We start from the raw sequence: 24,899 nt of genomic DNA on the forward strand, positions 1-24,899 counted from the left end.
GCAGAGCTTTTGCACTCATGATGCTTAGACTGCAGCGTTGCTACCGTAAACACGTCAATAGACTCACCTTAAAATCCAGGAAGCAGCGGCACTGCCCTAGTGTAATTACACTAGTGGTTTACTACTGAAACTACAAACAATTTGAACCCTTAAAAGGAAAGGAATTATATATTTTTTTACCATTGCTTCTCCACTGTAAGTCAACCCTCTTTGACTAGCCCCACCCCTATAAATTATAATACTTTTTGAAATAAAGTCAATTGATGGAATATTGTCCTACCTGGTCACTTTTTTGTTATAATTTCCTATGACATGTAAATTGTCAATTTAATCATCAAAGTAGTTTGAACTATTTTTTAGTTTATTTAATTAGCCAAACTAGATTTCTCCCTATGGTTGCATTGCTGCAGTTCAACTTCTTCCAGTGTGAAGTAATTAGAGTAAAGCTATGATTTCAACACGTCACGTTCAACAAGTAGCTTCCAACACGTCTGTACTTAACAACAGACATGAGATTGATATCCAATGTTGTACAATTCACTTAAACAACACAATTTAAGATTGTGGGAAGGATGAAACCCTCTTTTAATGGTCACACACAGTACAGAGTACACAGTGAAATGTGTTCTCTGCTTTTATCCCATCCTAGTCTACTACTAGGCAGCTCATAGGACAGCACCCAGGGAGCAATGGGAGTGAGGATGTCCGGTGCCTTGCTCAAGGGCACCACAGCAGGGCAGGAGGTGAACTGTCACACTCCATTTTTTTTTTTAGGTCGAGTCGGTGACGAACAGTCCAAGCCCCTACTGACTGAGCCACTGCCGGACATGTACCCTCATCTATAGCTATGGGAGAGCAGGTTCTTCCTCTTCTAATTAAAGGAACACTGCCACATTTTCTGACCCGCTGTTTGCCATGTTATCCATGAGTCAGATTGGAATGGTGTCATTGGTTTCATGCTTTTAAGGTCTAGGATTTAATCTGGTTTAATACAAAGACTGCAAGCAGGGTGTAACTGTTATTTTAGATCCGTCAAAAGTGAATAATATGCTTTCTAACAACTCTTAAGCCATCCAACTGCCCAGCCATCGGTCAAGAAGTTCCAATGCTAACTAAAACCACAGTGTCTGCTTTTTACACAACTACACCTGTTCCATAAAAATGACAAAATATATAAACCATCCTGTTAACTGTCACAATTTCTTACTCCACCACTATGACCCACCTCTGCTCTACTCTTTTCTCCTTCTGCTTCTTTCATCTTTTGTCTCATGTGCATTTAGCGTGACTGTGTTTCTTCTTTGCCCTTTTTCTGTCTCTCTGCTCATCTTCCCCTGCTTCTCTTCCTCCTTCATACCACCGCTCTCTTTCTCTCTCTTCCCCTCTTACATCCCACCCTGGAGGTTGTACCAGGCTGTGTGCTTTTCTCCATGCGTCACAAACCAACCTCTATACTGTCCTTAAGATCCCTACACTGTGCACACACAAGTAAAAGCACACAAGTGTGCAATCCTCCATAGAGCCACATACGCACAAAACACACACACAAACCTTCCATCTCTTGTCCTCCTTCTGCTCCTCTGCCTTATTCTCTCCTTCACCAATTATCTCTGTCTGAGGCTGTAAAGGAGCAACACAATGCAAACTAGTAAACTGGTAAATCCACTGTGAAAGAAAGAGACCATATGTCAGTTGCATTTAAAATTCTAAAATAAATGTTCACATACTTTTCTTAACAAGATTACAAAGAGAAAACAAATGCAGAGGAAAAAACAACAACATGGGTATCATAAAACACATGGGGATAAAACATAGTATGTGAAATGGCAAGAGTTGGATGATAACACCCAAAACTTAAAAATATTCATAAACGCTTTATTATAAAAGACAGCTTTAAGAAAGAGTTTAAAAGACACAAATGACGCTGCCTAATCTGATATATAATGGCAGGGTCTGGGGGCTCTAACAGCAAAGACCTGGTCACCTTAACCACTATAACCATAACCACTGATCTAAGGGACCGCCCAGGTGATCAGTAGAATTATAAAATTATTATGGAACAAAATGGTCAGCCAGTGTAAGTTGGCACAGAAGTCATGAATTCATATTTCAAGTGCATTACAGTCCAAGCAGGAACAAATAAATGCATGTATTGCATGATGTAAATCGGTAGGAGATGAGAATGACCTGATTTGAGAGTTTTTCTTGGACTAAAAGAAGCATCCCAGGATAACATTCAAAACAGAGATCTGCATTAAATAGTACTATATTAACCTACTAAATATTTGTAGACAGGGAACTAAGGTAGAGTGTGTTATACCAAAGACTATGACCTTATTCAATTTTAGAAAGTAATATTACTGAGGAAGGCAAATAGATTATCTGGACTGCTGGAGTTACTGGAATGGAGAGGAACATATAACTGTTTGTCATCCACATAACAGTGGTGGGAGACACCATGGGTCTGATTGATCTGGCTGATCTGCAGGAGAAGAGTAATCAATCGTTTCGAAAGCAGTGCTCAAAATCATTAGGACTGAGCAGTCACCCTTTAGAGCTGTTAAAAGATGAATATGACTTGTTCACTTGTGCTCTGATAATGGCTTTATTGGGGGAATATCCTAGTGTCTAAATTTTTGTTTAGTTTAAATTGTTTGCAGACGATGTGCATATTTTTTGTATGTACTCAGACATTATTCTTTCAACTGTTTGAGTCAGCCATTGGTTTCCATTCATTTTATATTGCAATTACTTGAGTAATTAAATAGTGCAGACTTGATGTTCCTGTAATGGTTTACACAAATAGAGCTTCAAGTCTGTTAGCTAATGTTCATACAGAAAACAATGGAAAACAACGGCTGCCATGAAGAGTAGGCCTATACAGAATGTGATTTGTCGTAAATAGGACATGCTAAACCACTGCTGTGGTACTTCAAACACTATTTCCACCATGTTTCAAAACGTTTTTCCTTTTGCTACATCCACTCCCACACTTCCTTACATGTAAGTTATTCATTCATGCAAAGGTTATTTGCACAAGGTGGTCCAGGTAGGGTTATTAACTCTCTTTTGCATAGGTGCCCTGTGTACACAGGACACAAACGCAGAGATACTGTCTCACATGTTGCAATTACAATGTAAAACATAAAGCTGCATCGCAGCATTTGAAATGAAATTATATATATATATATAAATATATAATTTATATATATATATATATATATATATATATATATATATATAATTTATATATATATAATATTATATATATATAAACAATATATATATATATATATATATATATATATATATATATTGTTTATATATATAATATTATATATATATATATATATAAATTATATATTCAGATGCGGAATTGTGGTGACTTTATTACAACGGCTGCAATTACGCAATTACATTACCTAAATTCCTTCCTAGCCTATTATTATATATATACTATATGACTGCTTTTGTTGTTGTTTATTATAGCAGCAGTAGAACTATAACGAACAATAGTAGTAGTGTTATTACAATAGTAATAGAAGCAGAAGCTGTCTCCACACTTGCTGTTCACAGTAATCATGGCAGTTCTACAAGTAGGAGAAAGAGCAGACACAGGAGTATTTTTGCGATGATAGAACCACTGTTGTTCAATTGGGCGGAGGGACACAATCGTGCTGCGGCCTGTGAATGCCTTGGGATCCAGCGGAGAAACACAAGTATGGATAGCGGCTGTGATGCGGTTCAGTGTTCCACCGTTTTTTCATGCTGAGAGAAAAGAGACTGACGCTTGAGCGGGTGGAGACTGCTACATATTTAAATCCCCCGGGTCGGTTATTCAGCGTTTTGCAACAAATAACTTTTCCTTTTTTTATTTTCTTTCTATCGTTGGACTCGTTATAACTGGTTTAATGTCGTAAATGACAGGTCGGTAAGGGCGTCGTTGTTGGAAGTTTTTTCGAGGGGGGGTTTTGACCAGCAAAAGGGCCATGGCAGTCGAGGCTCGGACGGAGCTGGTCGGGAAGCGGTTCCTCTGTGTCAGCGGGGAAGAGCCGCCCGAAATCGGCGACATAGGTCGGTGGCCGTGGAGGTCTGGGGTCATACGAGCCGTTAACCATCGTGACAGCGACAATCCCGACCTGACGGTAAGGGAAACGCTGACTTTGTCCTCCTCTTTGGTCTGTTACATGCACAGCAAATGGGAAAATCTCTGTGGTTGGTGGCTAGCCAGCGAGGCAATGTTGTAGGCTTGTCGAGCGGAAATTATTTTGTGGCTTTCTCTCAGTTATTATGGCTCTTTGCCCCGCTAGTATTTATCATTGTTTCTCTAAAATATCTGTCGTTGTTGCATTTATAAGTTTGACTAGTTTTTTGACCACTTAGCTTGCAAGTTAATGGCAGACTACCAGTAGGGGGTTATGGAAAGCAAACAGCCAGTGGTGGTCCAGACACTCTGATTATCTAAATCTTCAGACATGTCTCACTCATAAACCATTTACAGTGGCAAGATAAACGTCCAGTCTTTCGTATCCAGTAAGTGCTAAGAATGGGCTCGCAATGGGCTCCGTGTAGGTCACTTTACGCTTGTGTCTAAGGTATAACGTTATTGTAAATGGATAATTAAAAAATAATACATTTGTCAACGAGAAACACCTGGGTTTTGGACTGATGTCATGTCCTCTGAGAGCGGCTGTATTTGTAAAAGCATGTGTAGGAATTTGAGTCCCGAGCAGCTAAATGCTTTAAAATCTGCTGTATACTGCAAATCAGCTGACGGAGGTATGGTTAGCTTTCTAGATTTACCCCGCGTTACAGCATTCACGTTGAGCTAATCCCTATTATCTCGTGGTTATTGGTCTCTATCCACATTATTTGATAATCGACCAGAAATCCCCGTGTGCCTGTATTTCTCTGGTGGACATCAACCTCCGACTTGGACAGGCAGGCAGGAATGCTAGGACTTGTAAAAGCATAAGACTGGCTTGATGTAGGCTGAACAATGGGAAGTTTGTCTTCATATAAAATAGTGTCTACAATTTTAAGACAACTCCATGTTGTCACTTGTAGAGCTTTTAGGAGAAGTCAAATGTCCTGCTTGAGGTGTAATTATTGCCTTCCTAAGCTATTAGAGTCAGGTAAGCAGGCAGGGCTGATTCAAATGTGGAAATATATTGGTCTGATTTCCCCCCTCCTTAAAAAAGAGCTATTTTCATAATAGATAAACATGCCAAAACATGCCAAAACCAGCAAACAATGAAATATTTGCCCTGACAAGCCCTTGGCTGGCAAATACACAGTACTGTCTCACTGTACAGTGTGCCTGTTCTCCGTTTTCTTTTGTTCACAGAATCCTTCGATCTGCCTGTGCAGATTACTGGCCAAACCCCAGAACAGCTCTGATTTGATTATTTGGTATGATTTCTGGATGTATATATGCTATTCTTTATAGACAGTAAGTCATCAGATATTACACCTTCCATCAACTATTATCATCTAATGGCCATATATCTCTGATAGGGTTATTCTTTAAGTTAATTTGAGAAGCATCAGTGGTAGTTCAGTCTTTGTGTCTACATATGCAATTTAAAGCATACATTTAGGCCATCATTCCTTTTAGACCAGCATACAGTCGTACATGTCATTAACTACTCTTGGTATGTCTATGTGATGTGGACATTAGATAGATTCCAGGTTTCACTGCTTCATAGCTTTCTGCTATTCTGCGTTTCACATAGGCATTTAGATCAATTCGTTTTTTTATTTCTAACAGTGAGGTGATATCATTCTATCAATCGATTACAATGTCAAAGCTAAACACTTTTCTCATGTGTAATTGCATGTTCCCTCATCTACCCAGCATATTGCATGTACTTGTTTATATCGCACAACAAACATGCTCCCAGCTTCCTAATTCCCTTGTAGAATTGGTCCTTGTGTGTGATGTGATTCAGGCAGTGAGTAGTGTTCTGGTTTAATTCCATACAATGGGGCACAGTCTCATTAGCAAGGGGCTTAACTAGCTGAGTGAATACAGTGGAGAAGGATTGGAGATTAGATTAGAAGAAGTGTGTCAAGCCAAGCTGTCAGGCCTTTGTCAAGTGTATGTGGTCAGATAGGCTACTAAGTCTTATTGGTTCATAGCTATACTGCAGGCTATATCGTAGACAAACAATGCAATTTCAAGTCAATGATTCAATACGTATGATTATAAATTGATATAAAGATCAGTCTGAGATAACCAGCCACTAACACCAAATAAATCAAATCTGTTGGCTAAATCAACTACGGTAAGCACTGGTTGGTAGTTTTTAAAACGATAGCTTTTAATTTCTTGGTTATACAAAATTAACTCAACAAACTGTTCTCAAATAGCTAGGCTAGCGCTGAAACAGTCAATTCATTGATAATCAGATTGTAAGAACATTTAGATTTTTACATTACAGGTCATTTAGCAGACGCTTTATCCAGAGAGACTTACAGTGAACTAACTACAGGGACAGTCTCTCTTGCTCAGGGGCCCAATGGTGGCAGCCCTGGTATTGAACTCACAACCATCCAGTGTTCTGTTAGGAAGCCGTACCACTAGACCACCACCACCACCAAATGAACCAGCTAATGGATGTTCATGTTATTATGGTTATTTCATGGTTCCAGCTTTACACATTCACTGCTTTTCCTCAATAAAACTTTAGTGAACTCATTATTTGTGGCTGTTTGTACAGTTGTTTGGACAAAAAATGCGATTTCCTAAACAATCCATTTGAGGTCTCGTTGTCTGAGTGCTCCCCACCTGTTAAACCTGACAATACTTTTAATTAGCTCGGCATTCTGGGCTCTGTGAAATAGTGATGAGCATTTTTGTGTGTGCATGTGTGTGTAGGGGGCGGAGCCCTGCCCTTCGCGAAACAGCAGAGGAGAAACTGCGCAAAGCAAGCAGTAGACCAGGAGTGTCAAACTCAATCACAGAGAGGGCCAACATTAAGGCATCGTTTCGGGGGTGAAGCTTGGAAACTGTGCAGCGCCCACAGAGTCACACTTTGCCTTGAGTGTGTCGTTACACTGGAGGTCAATCAGCTCCATTTGGATGTTCACATGTGCTGTTTCCACGTCACGGGGTGGGTTAACACTGATAGAGTTTTAGTACTCGGAGACGTGATGTACTTAAAACTCAATTTTATTAAATATATGGCTCTCAAGGAAATACATTTAAAAATATTTTGCTTTTATGGCTCTCCACGCCAAAAAGGTTCCCGACCCCTGAACTACAGGGACAGTCTCCCTGGAGCAGCTCAGGGTTAAGTACCTTGCTCAGGGACACAATAGTGGCAGCCCTGGTATTGAACTCACAACCATCTGGTGTTGTATTTGGAAAATATTCAATGGTGTATTTGTGGTTAGGGTAGCAGTGGATTAGACCAGTTTGGCTTAGCGTTGATGTGGGCTAAACAATTAAAAGGACAAGAAAATAGCCCTAATATTAGAATTACTGATGCATTTTGAGCCAATTCTGTATGTAGATTAGGCTATATGATGACAGTTATGACGCTGTACTGTATGTAATACAGAGCCACTGTAGTAATAACTGAGCTGCTTAACTGTTTGTTCATACCAACCATTTATTATTATGGCCACGAATGCACATCTTCATATATAGTCTAACCATTAGTCCACACTAAACAATGAGTTCATATCCAAATAGTAAATATGATATAATGTATTTGATATAATGCAACAATGGGTTGAGACTCAGTCCTGCTTTTTGTTTCCATATTTAATGCTGCTTATTAAAGATATTGAACAAATAGTATGTGTACAGGGTTGAAGTTAGTCCAGTTTGGTTTAGTGTAGCCTATATTTGAGCTAACTGTTAGCACTAATATTTAAAGCAGTCATGCAGTTGTCCGCTGACAAAACATTTGGTGTCTTGTTATTATTGTCTCTACCTGATAAACCTGACAATACTTTAAATTATTTCGGCTCTTCGTGAAGAAGAATACATTTCTCTTTTGGATCCTGGCATTAGAAAAAGTTCAGAAACGCCCCCCAAGTATTAAAATACAGTACTCCATTAATGGCATTGTAAATTCCTTTGAAGTGATTGGCACCGCAGGGACAGTCTCAAACTGAAAACAGAAGAATACATGACAAGGTGGAAATGGCAGCAACAGAGACTGATAGATAAACATTCAAACTGAAAGCTGAGAATCTGTGCAGCAGTGACATACACAGTGAAATACAGCATTGTAATCCCCTTGCAGACACTTGTTTTTTTTGGGACTTGAGGGACACTGACTCAAGCTGAAAGAAAAAGAAAAGCTCAGCAGCAGAACTCTACGCTGGCACATTAGCCATTAAACTGCCACACTCATCTGGATTCACAATGAATGGAAAGAGCGGGGCAGCCAGGTCATTGCCTATAGGAGCCTTTGTTTTCCATTACAGACCACTGTGTGTGTGTGTGTGTATGTGTGTGTGTGTGTGTGTGTGTGTGTGTGTGTGTGTGTGTGTGTGTGTGTGTGTGTGTGTGTGTATGTGTGCGTGTGCGTGTGTGTGTACAGTAGCCTTGCTGCTAGTTTGTTTTTAGGGCTGTGGTCTGAGGTTCATCTCTGTGTGGCTAATCAGCAGAAAATGCCAGGCTCTGACCAGGGAAGAACCTTCCACATACAGAATCCATGCATGGTTGTTGCAGTGCTGCAGTTCAGCCAGCTCAAAAACTATTCTAAGCTGTGTGTGAGTGTGTTTTGGCTTGTGAATAGCACCATTGTGTAGAGTCAAACACAAACCAGAGACATAAACAGGTCTAGATATATAATGGATTTACTGAATACGTTTACAGGGATGTTTATTCTCAGCAAGTACGCTTCAGGTGTGTTTTAATGTTTATGTATCCTATTGTTCACAGTGCAATACGTCTTTGTGCTGATGTCTACAGGTAGCGCAGAAACTCGTCTTGTCTCAGTTGCCTGTTGTTGTTTAACACTGGCTCTAATAATGAATTTCAGTACAATCAGGGAAGGGGAGCTAAAAGTAGTCTATTGTGTCATGAGAAGTCTTTATTTATCGAGTTGATATTTGCACAGTAAGCTGCAGTATTGCTATGTGACGGCCAGGTTATGTGGTGTTTGGGCAGCGCAGTAACTGGATACTCCGAGTGTTAGTGGTTTGTTTTCTGGTGCCTAAGGAAACAAAATGTAATCTGAAGCCAGGATGGGCTGGCTGGATTGCTGGCTGGATGTACCCTTCCCCCATCTTTTTTTACACACACATGCACATGCACAGTGAACAGTGCTACATACGGCAGCCATAAAGTCTCCTATAGGCTTGCAGGCTTCCCAGATAACCCTGGGAATACATTAGGCTCTACTACTCGACAGCTGCTGTGGTTTCCTGCAGGATCGTGTCAGACCTGAATGGTGTACTGTGCTACGCTACTTCTATTCTCATTGCATGGCTGCGATGGAATTTGTATTTTAGAGGCATATAATGCTAAAAATACAACACATCTATTTAGAAAACTGACAAAAAAAACATGCATGGAAAATAAGAACCAAAACAACTAACTGCCAAGCACTTGTAAAACGTATCACGCTGACCCTCAACTTGATCTCATATCTAGACAGATTGTGCTATTTCTTGGTCTTACACTTTTCATTTTATGGTGAATTCTACAACTTATCTTTTGTGTACTTTGCGGAGAAATCTCAACACAAAAAGGCTTTAAACTGGCCTTACATAAACTGACATCGTCTCATGACCTCAGTTTGCAACAAGATATTAAACTTAAGCAAGCAAGCACTCAAGAATGGATTCCAGCCCATTCAGATAGCAGCAAATGTTTAAGTGATTTTTGTTAATAATTTAGGAGAACTTTGACAGTTGTTTCAGAACAGTCACCATGTTCTTCCCCTTAAAAACTGCAAGACGAGTAAGGCAATGCATTCACACCAAATCAGAAGGTCCAGCGATTAGCCGCAGGGCTGTGCGACGGTGTGTGAGTGTCACTTAATGGCCCATTTGTGTTAAGTCATGTTGTGAACTTTAACACCCCAATGTAGCACAAGTAGTTTTTATATTTCATAATTATTGTTTTCTGTCAGAGCGTGGTCATGATCTCGACCTTTCCAACCGATCTCAAAGGCAACTTCCTTCATTTCCCAGCAGCTAGACAAGATGTAGGGAGTGTGCCTTGTGTTGGAGCTTGTTGCAGGAAACAAGCTATTAAATTCCCCACAGAATTGCTACAATGTCACCCATGTAGTCAGCTGCTACGCAAACTCCTGGGTATGTGTTTGTGCAGGCTGCTGCATTTTTTCCTGAATCCCCTGCTGTGCCTGACACCTCAGCCCAAACACACTACCCCAACTCAAATGAATGGAAGGACGTGCGTTTTTTGACGGACCCCCTGATTTGGTTTGAATGCAGCCTACGTGGCCTTTCCGTCAGATATAGCAAGGGTTTAGGTTGAGCCTGAAATGACGTCAGACCACAGTGTTGCAAAACAAAAACTGTTGGATGGATTTGCCAGATTGGTATCAAACATGTAGGGTTAGGTAATGTTTATGTTATTATGCAAAATTAATAGAAATTATTTTGGCCTTTTTAAAAGGATTTTTACTACACTGTAAAAACCTCCAGTTCTAATGCCGCCCAGACTGACTGTAACTGTGTCCTGAATATGAAATAAATAAACTGATAAAATATTGTATGGTTTTAAAGCCTACTGTTGCTATATTTAGACTAAAACGGGCACTTTCAGTACATATATTTTGTATTTCTTCCAAATTCCTCCTCTTTTTGTGGTGGGAAGCCTCTAGCATTGGATTAAGACCACCATGTGACACTAATAACTACTGCTAATACTAAGTCCTACTAGAATTCAACACTGTGTGTTTTCAGTTCGATTGAGAGAATCATGTAAATCCAAGTTGTATCTTGGACCCAGAGTTGTCCTGTGTATTTTCGAGCACTGCTGTCAGGGATTACTGGCCCGGCCCTCTAACGAGACTGTTTTACCAAACAATGTGAGGCAATCTATTTTGGTGTAGTCAGTAATGAGGAGTTTGTGCCTGTTCAGTTTGGAACATCTCCTAAGTGGATCGAGCAACTCTAGCTCATGGGTGTCCTTCTAGTTTGGCTCCTCTCTTTGAGTAAAAGAGATTTCACTTACTGCTGTTTATATTCTGCTTATATCTGGGACTGGGACACAGGCTGAGTAAACCGTCTTGCTGTATCACCCCCTGAGGTGAACCCATAATTGTTACATGTTCCTACCTTGTTTGGGAAAGCTGGGCCCGATGGAATGTTGTCTTACCTGTCTGCATAACGTGTCTGCATAACGTGTCTGCATAACGTGTCTGCATAACGTGTCTGTATAACGTGTCTGTCTGCAGACATCACTGACACAAGTTGACCCTAAATGTAGTGCACTTATCTTGTCATCATCAAATTCACTACATTAACATGGTTGCTCTTTGCCAGTGGGACACTACGAGAGGATGAATGACAATATGCCTGCCTTACATTCTCTCTACTTGCATTTTTAAACAGGGTCCCTGTTGTTCTCAAGAACAGTTTGTCCTCTCTGAGAAACAAAAAAAATTATTAATAATATCATTTTCATATTGTGATGTGTGACAGTGTCTTCATGACAGTGCAAATGTAAATGAACTATCTTTGGCTTTTGTTGTTTTCTGTCTTAGAAGCTATTGCACTATAGCTTGTTTCTTCCTAACGTTGTGATGATTTTCTTTACAGTGCATAACCTACTAGATGAATTCAGAGGAGAGACAGCTGTACACTCTGCATCATATCTGCTTTACTAACAAAGCTGAGTGTCCTAGTTTTATTTTCTTATCACATCTATAGCTTATTGCTTTTAGTAGCTATATTTGGTCACGTATGTTACTTTTCTCAGCTTGGTCTCTTTCATTTAGTCCTTAAATTAGTCTTGACTTTAATTCCTGGTAGCATTGAAAAGGGCTGAAACGTACACTGGCATATTCAGCCTGGCTTTGTGCTGTTGGTGCATGACTCACTGGCTGGCTTTCTGATATTACAGAGAGAGAGAGAGAGAGAGAAGAGAGAGAAGTAAGAGAGAGAGAGAGAGGAGATCTAGAGAGAGAGAGAGAGAGAGAAGAGAGAGATAGCTCTCTAGCTCTCGACTCTAGCTCGCTCTCTACTCGTCTCTGCTCGATCTCTTCCTTCTTATCTCTCGAGAGAAATGTTTTCGAGAGAGGTGAAGTAAAAGAGAGAGTGAATGTTATTTGAAAAAGGAAGAGAAGAGAGAGAAAGCGAGAGCTGTGTACTCTCATTAGTCGTTTGGTTTCCAGCAAGCCAGGCTCTCTGGCAGTGAGAGAGAAAGAGAGAGCAGAGGAGGAGGGAAAGAGAACGAGAGAGAGAGAGAGAGAGAGAGAGAGAGAGAGAGAGAGAGAGAGAGAGAGAGAGAGAGAGAAAATGGGAATGTGAGAGAGACGGAGAGAGAGGGGTTTCTTTCTCCTCTGTCTGGCCTCTCTCCCATAGCAACAGTGGCTTAGCCACGTGAACGCCAGTTCCTTTGAGTTCACCCACTGCACAGAACTTAACTCCTTCACCACCAGATTACTGCACAATACAGCAGCACAGAGACAGAGAACATAAGAGAACTCCAGACAGAATAAACATACAAAAGAAGAACAATTTATCTGATTCCACCAAGGACTGAATTTATTTAGTGCTGGTTTAACTGGAATACCTAAAATTGGTATTAGAATACAGACAATGTAGAAACAGAATGTGTAATATGGGTTATATGGAATGGCATCATATAGAGTGGAATAGAATGGCATCATATAGAATGGCATCATATAGAGTGGAATAGAATGTCGTCATATAAAGCGGAATAGACTGCAGTCATATAGAATTGAATAGAATGCCGTTAAATAGAGTGGAGTGGAATGCCGTCATATAGAGCTTAATAGAATGCTGTCATATAAAGTGGGATAGAAATGCGCCATATAAAGTGGAATAGACTGCAGTTCTATAGAGCTTAATGGAATGCCGTTAAATAAAGTGGAATAGAATGTTTTCATACAGAGTGGAATAGAGTGCCTTCGTATAGAGTGGAATAGAATGTCGTCATATAGCTTTATAAAATGTCGTCATACAGCTTAATAGAATGTCGTCATACAGCTTAATAGAATGTTGTCATACAGCTTAATAGAATGTCATCATATAGAGTCGAATAGGATGCCGTCATATAGAGTGGAATAGAATGCCGTCATATAGATCTTAATGGAATGCTGTTGTATAAAGTGGAATTGCATGGCGTCATATAGAGTGGAATAGATTACATCATATCAAGTAGAATGGAATACTATGCCATAGGGCTGTGGGATGATTCTATCACGATTACGTTTAATTTCAGTCGATATTGATCATTTTTAATAACCTATTTTTAAATTATTTCAATGCATGCGTAGGTCCTTTTCTTATTTCTGGCACTTTGGATTTAGTCCAATAAACAAACAATCAAAGTATACAGCCTTGGCTGTATAGCACATACACAGAGATGGCTAATGTAAACAACAGGCCGAAGTGAAAGTGAAACTAGCGAACATTCTATCAAACTATTTTATTTTGATATTGATGACATGTCTATTACGGAACAGAGAGTGGAATAAAATACTGTCGCATAGAGCGGAATTGCTGTAATTTAGAGCTGAATAGAATGCCGTAACAAAGCAGATTGAATGCCGTGACTTTGCGTGGAATAGAGTAGGGCAATATATAGTGGAGTAGAATGCTGTTATATAAAGTGGAATAGAATACAAATAGAGTAGAAAAGTGTGTGCAGATGTATAGAATGGAATTGATACAGAACAGTGAAATGATAAAATATTCGATGTAGGAATGAAACAGTGGAATGATTGTTGACTGGAGCCAGTGTGGGACAAAATTGGTTTCTGTGGGTTTCCTGACTCCATTACTCAACTTAACAGCAAATACAGAGAGAGAGGGAGAGACAAAGAGAGAAAGAAAGAAAGAGAGACAGTGAGAGAGAGAGGGAGAGAGATGTGCTGGTGGATGGGCTACGAGCAGACAGCTGTTGGCGATCGGAGCAGAGAAGAAATTAGCAGTAAAGTTACCAATGTAGGTTGTAGGTATGAATAAATTCTGTAGCTCAAGTAAATTTCCTGCGTCTTGCCCAATTGCTGGAATGTTCAGAATTGTCATGGGATGCAACCTTGACCTGGTAAAGCAAACCATTACCTGTCCATGGTGCATAGGCATGTGAATGAAATAAGACAATAACACTAGATGAGTAATCCCAAACAAAAAATTGTTAAAAATAGCATGATCATATTGTTGAATTTATTGAATTAAAGCAGTCCTTAATCAGTAGCTTAACCCTGTCATATCATATTCACTACACTTTAAGAACAAATATTATTGGAGCTCTACAGAAGATTGCAGATGAGCATTTACTATCGAGGCTTGCATATTATAGACACTCCCGCTGAATTTAGCAAAATTGACCAAAATTGACCAAACACGGTCCAGCGACATACTAAGTTTCCAACTAGTACCAGTTACTAGTAGTAACCATCTTTCTCTCCCTGTTCACTGGTTTCCTTTAGTTAACAGCTAGTTTTAAGATAGCTAGCTCAGTTTAATATAATTGCCCATTTACCAATTATAGTGTTATATACTTTGACTGTTTGACTGTGGTAGCCAGTTAATTTCTGTTTTAGACATAGTATAGACGAGTTGAATTATTAGTGCTAGATATGGCCAAAATCTTCTATCCTGATCATCATATCTCGAGAGTGATATATATCACGATAATATCATGTTTTCTGGTAATTCAATAAATAAATAGAAATAACCACATGGTAAAGCCTATTGTTGTATAGGCTACTGATGTGTGAATGAATTACTTGACAAATAAAAAGTACTTTTATAATTACATGCACACACACATACAGAGTTATCAGATTAAGACAGTAGTTCGATTTTTTTACTGGAGTCCAGTTTGTAAATCGCATTGAACTGCATGGTTATGTAAAGTGTGATACAAAAACAAAATCGCAATATCCCTCAAAATATTTCACATCAGATTTTCTAAGAAATTTGAGTTAGTATGTGCTTGTTATTATCAATTTAAACAACACAATCTCAATATATGATTTCATCTTGATAGGATTCCAGTTAATGACAATAAATGATCATATAGAATGATTGCCCAGCCCTAATTAGATTAATAGTTAATATTAGTCGTTAAATAAGGAATGTTTTGGGAATGATCATGATTTACAGGCTTGCTTTTGTTAAGTTTAATTGATTAAAAATGTTGTTTGCTATTGTTAATGTATTGTATAATATCATGTTTATTTCATGATATTACTTATTACAATATTTTGTTTTATTTGTTGGCTTTGTCTTGATTTTAGTCTCTTGATAATCCAGAGTAGTTTTCTATAATTACTATTTAAGATATTTGTATTTACATAATAATGTGATTAATCAAACGCATCCTATTTTGATAAAAAGCACATTATAATGAATATTTAGATTAAGAAGGCTGCAGGCTACAGTGCTTGGACTGCTGAATACTGCAGTGTTTATTGTGCTTGAATACTTGTATTGCTTCAGCCCTGGTGTGAGTTGACTTGGTATTTGACGTGTCTCAGCTGGAATGTGAACTGCAATTAAACAAGTTAACTCTTGTTACCTGAGAGGAGGAAGATTCCCTTCCTCCTCTCATTGTCATCACTCTCTGTTTCTCTCTTTTTGTCTCTGAGAGCAAATGGCAGTGTCTCTCACCGGTACTATATAGAGCCGCAAATAATAAGTATTTTCATTATCAATTAAAGTCTTGATTATTTTTAGATTAATTGAATAATTGCTGAATCTATAACATTTCAGAAGATTTCAGAAAAATATGTCCTTGGTGACATCTTTAACTTACCCGTCTTCCAACCAACAGCCCATAACCCAGAGATATTCAATTACCAACAATATAAACAGAGAAAATAAACAATTTATCAAAGCTGAGAGGCTTGAGCTAGACAATATCTGACTCATTTGTTTTGCTTTATACATGACTCCTGGGCCACTAGGGGAGGCTGTGGCTCAGAAGGTAGAGTGGTTCGATCCCCGGCCCGTGCGGTCAAAGTAACCTTGGGCAAGATACTGAACCCCGAAGTGCTCCCATTGGCATACTAGTATCCTTATTAGGATCAGAGTTTTCAGAAGCCTGGATAAGACCATATTCCGGTTTTGAGATAGAAACCAGGATACTATGGCATGTAAACACCTGGTTTCTGAACTTTCTTTATTGGTATAGAACATAGTGGCTCAGATGGTGAGAATTCAAGACACACCTCCAGGCACATGATCTGAAACCTGCGTACAATTATGATTATGCATACTGGGATATGAATAACTGGCTTAATAACTCAAAACCAGGATACTCGTGCACATGTTAACACCGTCAATATCCCAGTCCTTATCCTCTCCTCTGTCATTACCTAGACTGGTGTATTACTCAGTGGCCAAAATGATGTGTATTATCACCACATCCCAAAGCATTGTTAATAACCTGCTCTCACACAGCAGTTGTGAAATCGCATGGATATGAATGCTCTTCTTTCAAGGCTAGGACACAAAGCAATTCCCATTACACACACCTGGCCAGCTGTGGATACAAGTATTACAAATATAGGTATGAAGCAAATTGAATAATTCAACAAAAAACATTTTAGATTGAATGGATACAAATAATAAGGATTTTGCTGCTGTTACCAGAGCAGAAAGATTTGGGTAAAATATTTGATTGCAATATTTTTCCAATATTGTATTTTAAATTGTTCTTATTATCTATAAACAAACTTGTGCTGGTAAGTTGTGTCTGAAAATTGAGAAGCTAGCTTAATGATAACTGACTGATGACCTCCTTTATAGCTCTAGATAAACAAATATGATGTGAACATGTTCATGATATATATTGTCAAGTACTAATGGTTCTAATAGCTAGATAATAGGGTAAATAATTAGTATTGCTGATGTGACATGTATCATCTTTGAGCAGTCAGTTTGTGGTGGCAGTTGAAAAACTGTGCAGCTTGTCAGACAAGCAGAATTTCAGCTCACCATCCTGTACAGCAAAGTGCTTACCCTCAGCTGTCTACTGTGTCCTCTTATATCACTCAGGCTAGAAAGAAAAGCCACATGTGGACTGCAAATGATTGTGCACACACATGCACTCCAGTGTTTCCCCTAGGTTTACTGCTTTGGGGGGGGGGGGGTGTTTGCGTTGCACGGATTCTATTTAGTTCTCTCATCTCCTTTACTCCGCACAGACTGTAGGTGTGTGCACACGTCAGGTGCGAAGCCCCGCCCTTCGCAAAACGGAGCGACAGAATGTGAATGTGCAAAGTAGACAGGGCAAACTGAAACGTGCACATAAATTAGATCGATAACATAAGCGTTTAGTTTATTTAATGAAAGAGCACCTGTCAATGTGAAAAGTGAGTTGTGAATATAAAAAAAAACACTAGAAAATAAAAAAACACCTTGAATTTCAGGGGGGGTGCGGGGCTCCGTTGGGGGGGCACAACACCCCTCCAAGACAATGGTAGGGGAAACACTGCACTCATACGTGTTGGAGAGAGACAGAGAGAAAACAAAAGAGTTTGGAATAAAACTCCAGTATGACATACCTTGAAACTAAAGTGTGTTGGGGAGTGACTCCGAACTTTGTACAGTCACACATACTCACATACACCTCTGTAGTAGTGGAGTCCTGCAGTGTAATTAGGCTTTATTTACATGCTGTGATTTCGGATGGGGGGCTCCATCCTCTGAATCCCATACAGTCACAGCTAGAACATATCTTTCAGGAGAACTCCATTTAATCTGTTAGACATCAGATTTATATATTCCTAGGCTTTAAATACACTCCTATCCACCATAAGGTAGACAGGCTTATATTTGAGATCCTATTCTAGGAATTCAGTTGTTGAATTTTGGTGTTTAACAGCCACTGCAGCCTGAAGAGGCATATTTTCTGCACAAATGCAGTCCATGTATTGTACAGTTTTCAATCTTACTCAAAACCATTAAAACTGAGCTTTGCTTTAACAGCTTTTTAATGAATTACATGTGTCATATGTAAACACTGTTGTTTGAACTTAGCACTAGTTAAAATGCCACAATGCACTCTGAAATGGCATGTGTGTATATGCTATCTGCATGGTTGTGTATTTGTGTGTGTCCTGTGGAGGATAGTGGATGTAGTGGTGTGTGAAGTCCAAAGTTGCTGTTGACATTGTAGCAGTACATTGTTACAGCTTCTCCTACTGCACAGTTGCCTCTGAAAAGTCTTCTGTCCTACTTTTTCTCTTCAAATGTTGGTATATTATATTGTATGGTTGCTGTGTTATTTTGTCAAATAAGTTTCCAGTCTAAAATAAATAACATTTATATATGAAGAGAAAACCGTGTGAGAATTCAAACAACATAAGCTTCTCCTGGATCTAAATAACAAATGGTTAAGACCTTAAAATTGAAAATGTTAGTTGTGATTTATTCTACCCACTGGGCTTTCTGGTTCAACCAGAAACTAGCTGCTTTTGTCAGTTCTGTTTTTTGTATTTTGAACCAGGTCTTAATCTTGTTTTTATGCAGCAAAATACAAATTTATAATTCATTTATAAAACCCTTAGCTACTAAATTGTGCAAACACAGAAGCATTCAGCTCAAAAGTCCACCTGAGTGTGATATGTTGTCTCTGCACTGCAGTGCTGCACTTTTGTGCAGCCTTGACAAAGGCCAGCGAGACCAGAGATGTAACATGAGATTGTTCCTTGAGAAGCTAGGGCAAGGTTTCTTCTCCACACATGTATCGGTCTGTGTGTGTTCAGCTTGCCCGGCTGCTGCCAAGTGTGCATGCATATATTTATTATGCATGTGTATGTTTACTGGCTCTGTGATGTGATTTGTCAGCAAGTGTGTAGGATTGAGAGCATAGTATTGTGTAAGAGTGTGTGTGTGTGTATGTGTGTGTGTGTGTGTGTGTGTGTGTGTGTGTGTTTGGACCAGGCATGTGTATGCATGATAACTTTTTGTCTGTATGTGTGCATAATCATACTTGGTCTGTGAATGCTTGCTTTCTCTACGAGTGCGTCCGTGTGTTTGTGTGTCAGAGTGTAGCAGACGAAGGCAGGGAGGGGTATTCTACTGCTGGATCCATTGATTGGTTCCATACAGACTGAAACTTGACCTTCACAGCAGATGTCTGTAAGGCTGCCAAAGTCATGCACGCACACACAGACACACACGAGAGTACATGACTGTACCTCTATTATATTGCCCTGGCTTATTGTATGTTTGTTTCTAAGTGTCAGTTTATGTGTTTTATCAGCCTGTCTTCATCTGTGTGTGTCTGTGTGTTTCACTGTGTGACCACAACAGGCTCTCCTAATTTCCAACAAGATCCCTGAGGATTATTTAACATAAAAAAAAACGTTTACACATTTCACAAATGACTTGTGATAAGCTAGAAGAGGAAGATGAAGCATGATAGCAAGTGTGCTGTTCTCTCTTTCAATGACAGCTGGAAGGGCCCGAGGGTCCTCTGAAAGCATCTGCACCCTTTGTATGATAACACCAACTGCAGCAGACCCAAACAAAACGCATGCATGGAGATACTGTTCCAGCTTCTCAACACTGCTGAATGTTGCAGTTCGAGCTGCATTAAGGCCAGTGCAGCACAGTGTGTCACCTTTCTGTGGTATTTCACAGCTTTCAGACAGCTTTAGCATGATGGAGAGAGAGAGAGAGAGAGAGAGAGAGAGAGAGAGAGAGAGAGAGAGAGAGAGAGAGAGAGAGAGAAGAGAGAGAGAGAGAGAGAGAGAGAGAGAGAGAGAGAGAGAGAGAGAGAGCATTTTCAAAGTGTATACCGGTACTTGTTCTTTGTGTTTTTAGAAACAAGAAACACCATTAGGTATAAGAAGTGTAGATTCTTTAGATATATTGTACATGGGGAAGCTTGTTCACAACTACACAGACATGAATCTAATACTACTACTAGGTCGTCCTCAGACGGGTCCTCCATCGGTGCTTCCAGTCACCCTGATCCTCCATGCATCTGGCTAGCTCGCCAGTATTTTCTGCTCCCGCATCTTTCCTGAGTACATCCACGTATGTTATTGCGGGACACCCTCGTGATTGGTGCCCGTGTGTTGAACTAATTCTGCACCACTATTGCTACTATCACAGCTGCTAATATTTTCTAGCCCACTTTTGTCTTCTATTGCTGCAACTACCTGTCCCATTACTACTGTTAATACTTGCATTACTACTGCCACTCCTGATATTGCTTTATTTCTTAGTAAGGTTTCTGGCTTACAATAGTCAAAGGTAAACATTTTCAGAATCAGGCTTTTCAAAAAACAATTTTAGATTATAAACTCCTATCAATGATGCTATGCTGAGAACATGTCCTCAGTAGAAAAAGTAGCTTGAGTCCTGTTTCTATTACCCCAGAGTTCTTACTGTTACAGCCATTATGGTATAAGCAATTACATGTACCATTACTGTTGCTTCCACTACTACTGCTGCCATTTTTGTTTGTTTAACTGCTCCTGTCACCATAAAGACAGGCTGGGATGTTGATTCAGTTGAAAACGGGAGGGGGATAGAGAGACAGTACCTGTGTGTGCCCATGCACTCTTACAGCCACAGTGCACACACTGGCTGAGCCCCTGTACCTGGAATTAAAGTCTTGTAGAGATATATATATATATATTGTGTGTATATATATATATATATATATATATATATATATATATATATATATATATATATATATATATTTTTTTAAAGAGGCAGAGATTCAGTCCATAGGATTTGCATGGTCACTCACTGCCAATGAGGAGGAAAACTGTCACACTTTAGAATAGTAACTGAACTGTCGAGGACTATAGTGAATGAGCACACACACACACACACACTCCTTCACACTGCTAAGTCATAATGAAGCTTCTAGTCCATCAACATGAAAATGAATCACCTACTTTCTTATCAGCTATTAAAGTTTGGGCTGGGCTATTATCGAATATCGACATTTATTAACTTACAGTGGAATGGAATCTTGATGATACCTTATTGTTTTGCAAAATACGGTTAATTTCAAGCAAGTTGTGCATAAAGTTGTGATGTGTTGAAGAGTTTATCACATGAAATACGTGATTTTAAATGTCACTGCAGAATTCAATTAATTGCAAATCAGTTGAACATCAGTTTGATTATTATTATAATAGTTGGATATTCTTCATAATGATGTGATACTGTGTGACAACCCTAATGCTAATTGTAGCTGTGGGAAATCCCCATACTTGGTAATCTCTGTTGAAATACAATGAGGCTGCGGTGAACTACATTAGACACGAGACAAGTGAAGTTATGTTTCAATGTTTCCTGACCTGTGGAGCATAACCTGGGAGCCACTAACCCCCAGAAGACAGTGAGCCAGAACACACACACACACACACACACACACACACACACACACACACACACACACACACACACACACACACACACACACACACACACACACACACACACACACACACACAGAGGTGAAGGTATTTACCAATGAAGAGAGTGCAGTCTGTTATCTCCACATGACTCTGGGCTCAGAGGACTGCCTGGCTGCTGCTGGGAGAGTCCCATACTATTGCAAGTGTGTTTTTGTGCACGTTTGTACTTCATTGAATGCAGATGCATCTCTTACTACATCTTTCAGCTGCGTGCACCTGTAGAGGTTTTTAACTTTACTGCTGGCAGTGAGTCAGGTTCTAGTTGTTTACCAGATGGAGGAGTTCTGTCAGGACCATCAGGGTGAGCCAGAACATTGACAGCTTGAAATGACAACAGTTGGAGCTAATTTATATTTTCTGAGAGTTTTCCATATTACAAAATGAAACTCCTGGCTTTGTATGAGCGTGCTCAAAACAACGCACCCCAGCGTAACACCGCCTGCTCTTAACGAATACTACTTATACCTTACCTTATATCTACGTACACCAGCGTGTTGCCAATATTTTGTATACGCCATATTTTTGTTATGCATAGTTATGCATTCGTTGGGTATTCGTCTGATACATTTTGTATAAGTAAGTGATGCGATATCAATAGGTTAGACATGCGTATGTGTATATGTTCACTTTGTAGTATCTAGTGTAGATTATCTGGAGACCTCATTGAGACTGTAAACACGTCTGAATTTGTCAGTTGTACAGGCTTCAATTAAAGTAAATGTGAGATTGAGTGAAAATGAGTAGGATGTAAGTGTATTGTGACTATAATTTAACTGAGTGCCTTACATGAAGGTAGCTGGAGGTAATGATCGTAGTTACATCCATAATTCAGGACTGTGACTTTCTTCAATCATTAATAAATAACATTAATAAATACATCATTATCAATGAACATAAAATGACAGATTTGACAGAATTATATTGATGAATCAATTCAAGGCATTTATTTAGTAATAATCCATAGTCTTCCTGTCAAAATGACCAGATGGTTGTTGCTTATATAATACCTATTCCTAGTGTGTGTGTGTGTTTATTCGTGTGAGGATGTGCGTGTGCATGCTCCATTTTGCAGGAGGCAGGCTGTGTGTGCACATGCTCTTTTCAAGCCAGGAAACATGCAATTTGAAACGATGGGATGGTGGAATTTCTAGCCCACATGCTGTAGCAGGAGACGAAGACACGTGAGCCGGTTGACCTCAAACCATCTCTGAGAGAGAGGGGGAGGGGAGAGGGAAAGGGGGAGAGGGGGAGGGAGAACTGCACAGTGGTGAAATACAGACACAGCCAAGAGAAATGAGTGTGCATTAAACAGAAGAAGAGAGGGACAGGGGAGAAGGAACAAATAGTGAAAGATATGTTTTTGAGACAGACATGCAGACAGACAGACAGACAGACAGACAGACATACAGACAGACAGACAGACAGACAGACAGACAGACAGACAGACAGAGTCTGGTTTCAATTAATTCTTAACAATCCTGCTGTGTTTGTCTCTTTGGCTTTCACACATGAACATGGGTGGGTTGTGCATGCTAGTGACTTAATCTGCACACAGTTTGAGTGTTATTTCATGTAGCGATGCTTTAATGAGTGTTGGAGTTTTACTCACTTGTATTTACTTAGTCAGAGTATAGGATAACATATGGAATACATTTTATTGTCTGGTTATTATATTTACACACTGCAACACATCTTAACATAAACAAACATAAATATTATAAGAAAACATAATAAGAAAACATCATGTGTCCTGAGCAGTCCCTCACCAAAGTCCTCACATTTCAGAAGTACCACAAGGGCTGCCTGCAACTAACGCTTATTTTAATTGACCAAGTTCACAGAGCCCGAGGTGAAATCTTCAAATGTCTTAAACAGAGAAAGAGACAAATCCTTTCATTGGTAAATGATTTCTTTCATTGTTAACTAATCAATTAATCGCATAACTGTTTCAACATGAATGTGCACCTTTTGGTACACCTATACACAAGAATCCTTATCACTGCTTGACATTTATGCTGACAAATATATGACTTGCACGATAAATTCTTGGCACAGAACCATCACTTTAACACTGGCTGCCGGCTAAACAGCTGACTGCTCACCTCTGTCTGGACCACTCCTTTTATATACCACAGTGAAGTAGCATTTAGAGTGGAGGACAGGGCAGTTTAATGCTGTCAGTGTGAGTCATAAAGACAAGTGCTTGTGGAACAAGAGCAGAATTAACATGAATCTGCTCATGGCTGCCTTGCACATACTAGGGGGGGGGGGGGGGGGGGGGGGGGTAATTTGAACAGTTTGTTTTCTTCCCTTTTAAATCTTAATTGAAGCAGCTTTTCACCTGCAAGTGTGTTCAATCCTTTTTTAATGTAAAGTTCTACAAGCAGCATTTCTTTTAAGGTGCTATACAACTGAAGTTTAATTGTTAAAATCTGGGCACTCTTTGTTTATTTACTGAATTAATATCAACAAGCTGTCTGTTTCACAATAAAGGAGATGTAGCTTCTTTATCTTTAAGAAAAGGAACATAACATGTTAACATAGCTGACAATGTAACTTAAGGCAAAACTTCAGTTCCAACAGTTTAAAGATAAAATATATTGTTTATTTTTCTAGTTGTTAGGCAGCAGAGTTAGTGCTTTGTCCCTTGTTAAAATGTGTACATTACTTTTCATGGTTTTGGCTTCAAGGATCCAACAGTAAACAGGCCTTGTAATAGCAAGACCATTCTTATATTTTTGGGCGCCAGAATAGCACTGTGAGGTTTGAGTCTTATGTGCCGTGTAATTAAGTTGGAACTAAATTTAAACCAAACTGTGATTAGATTTAACTAGCCAACAAACACAGACATCACCGCTGCTCCTCCACACCACATACATGCTGTATTCTTGGACTTATTTACATGTGTGTGTTTATTGGTTTCTGCAGTTGTACTTGCAGTGAATAGGAGAAAGCACACTATAACTGAAGCTAAAGCTCCTGTGCTGAAAGACACACACATGCACACACAGACTGGGCTGACAAGTGGTTGTAATGATCCAGAATTATAAAAAAAACGATTCTCCATGACTTAACTTATTTGCCCTGACATGAACCCAGAAAATCCAACTGTGTCTGGAGCTGTCAGTCTGTCTGCCTCTTCTCCCTTACTCACTCTATCAACAACATGGTGTGTGATAACTTTACGTTATACTGGAGTCTGAGGGAAATATCAATAAGGGAAATAAGATGGAGGGAGAGCATGAAATAGGAAGAAAAAGACAAAAAGAGAGATAGATAAAGAGTAGACATGTTGAAGTGCAGCAGTGTAGGAGG

General features: G+C 39.4%; 1 protein-coding gene across 2 annotated transcripts in view; it reads left to right on the plus strand.

Moving 5' to 3' along the window:
* The first annotated feature begins 3,808 nt into the window (after window positions 1–3,808).
* Window positions 3,809–24,899, plus strand: part of jmjd1cb (jumonji domain containing 1Cb) — a 102,971-nt gene continuing 81,880 nt past the window's right edge. Inside the window, exon 1 of one of the 2 annotated variants that reach the window (XM_029455570.1) lies at window positions 3,809–4,145. In XM_029455570.1, the coding sequence (XP_029311430.1) occupies window positions 3,990–4,145 (156 nt within the window). In that variant the 5' untranslated portion in view covers window positions 3,809–3,989. The remainder of the gene's footprint in view (window positions 4,146–24,899) is intronic. The other variant, XM_029455568.1, reaches the window with a different exon arrangement.

The sequence above is a fragment of the Cottoperca gobio genome, chromosome 19, assembly GCF_900634415.1.
Source record: "Cottoperca gobio chromosome 19, fCotGob3.1, whole genome shotgun sequence".
Lineage (NCBI taxonomy): Eukaryota > Metazoa > Chordata > Actinopteri > Perciformes > Bovichtidae > Cottoperca > Cottoperca gobio.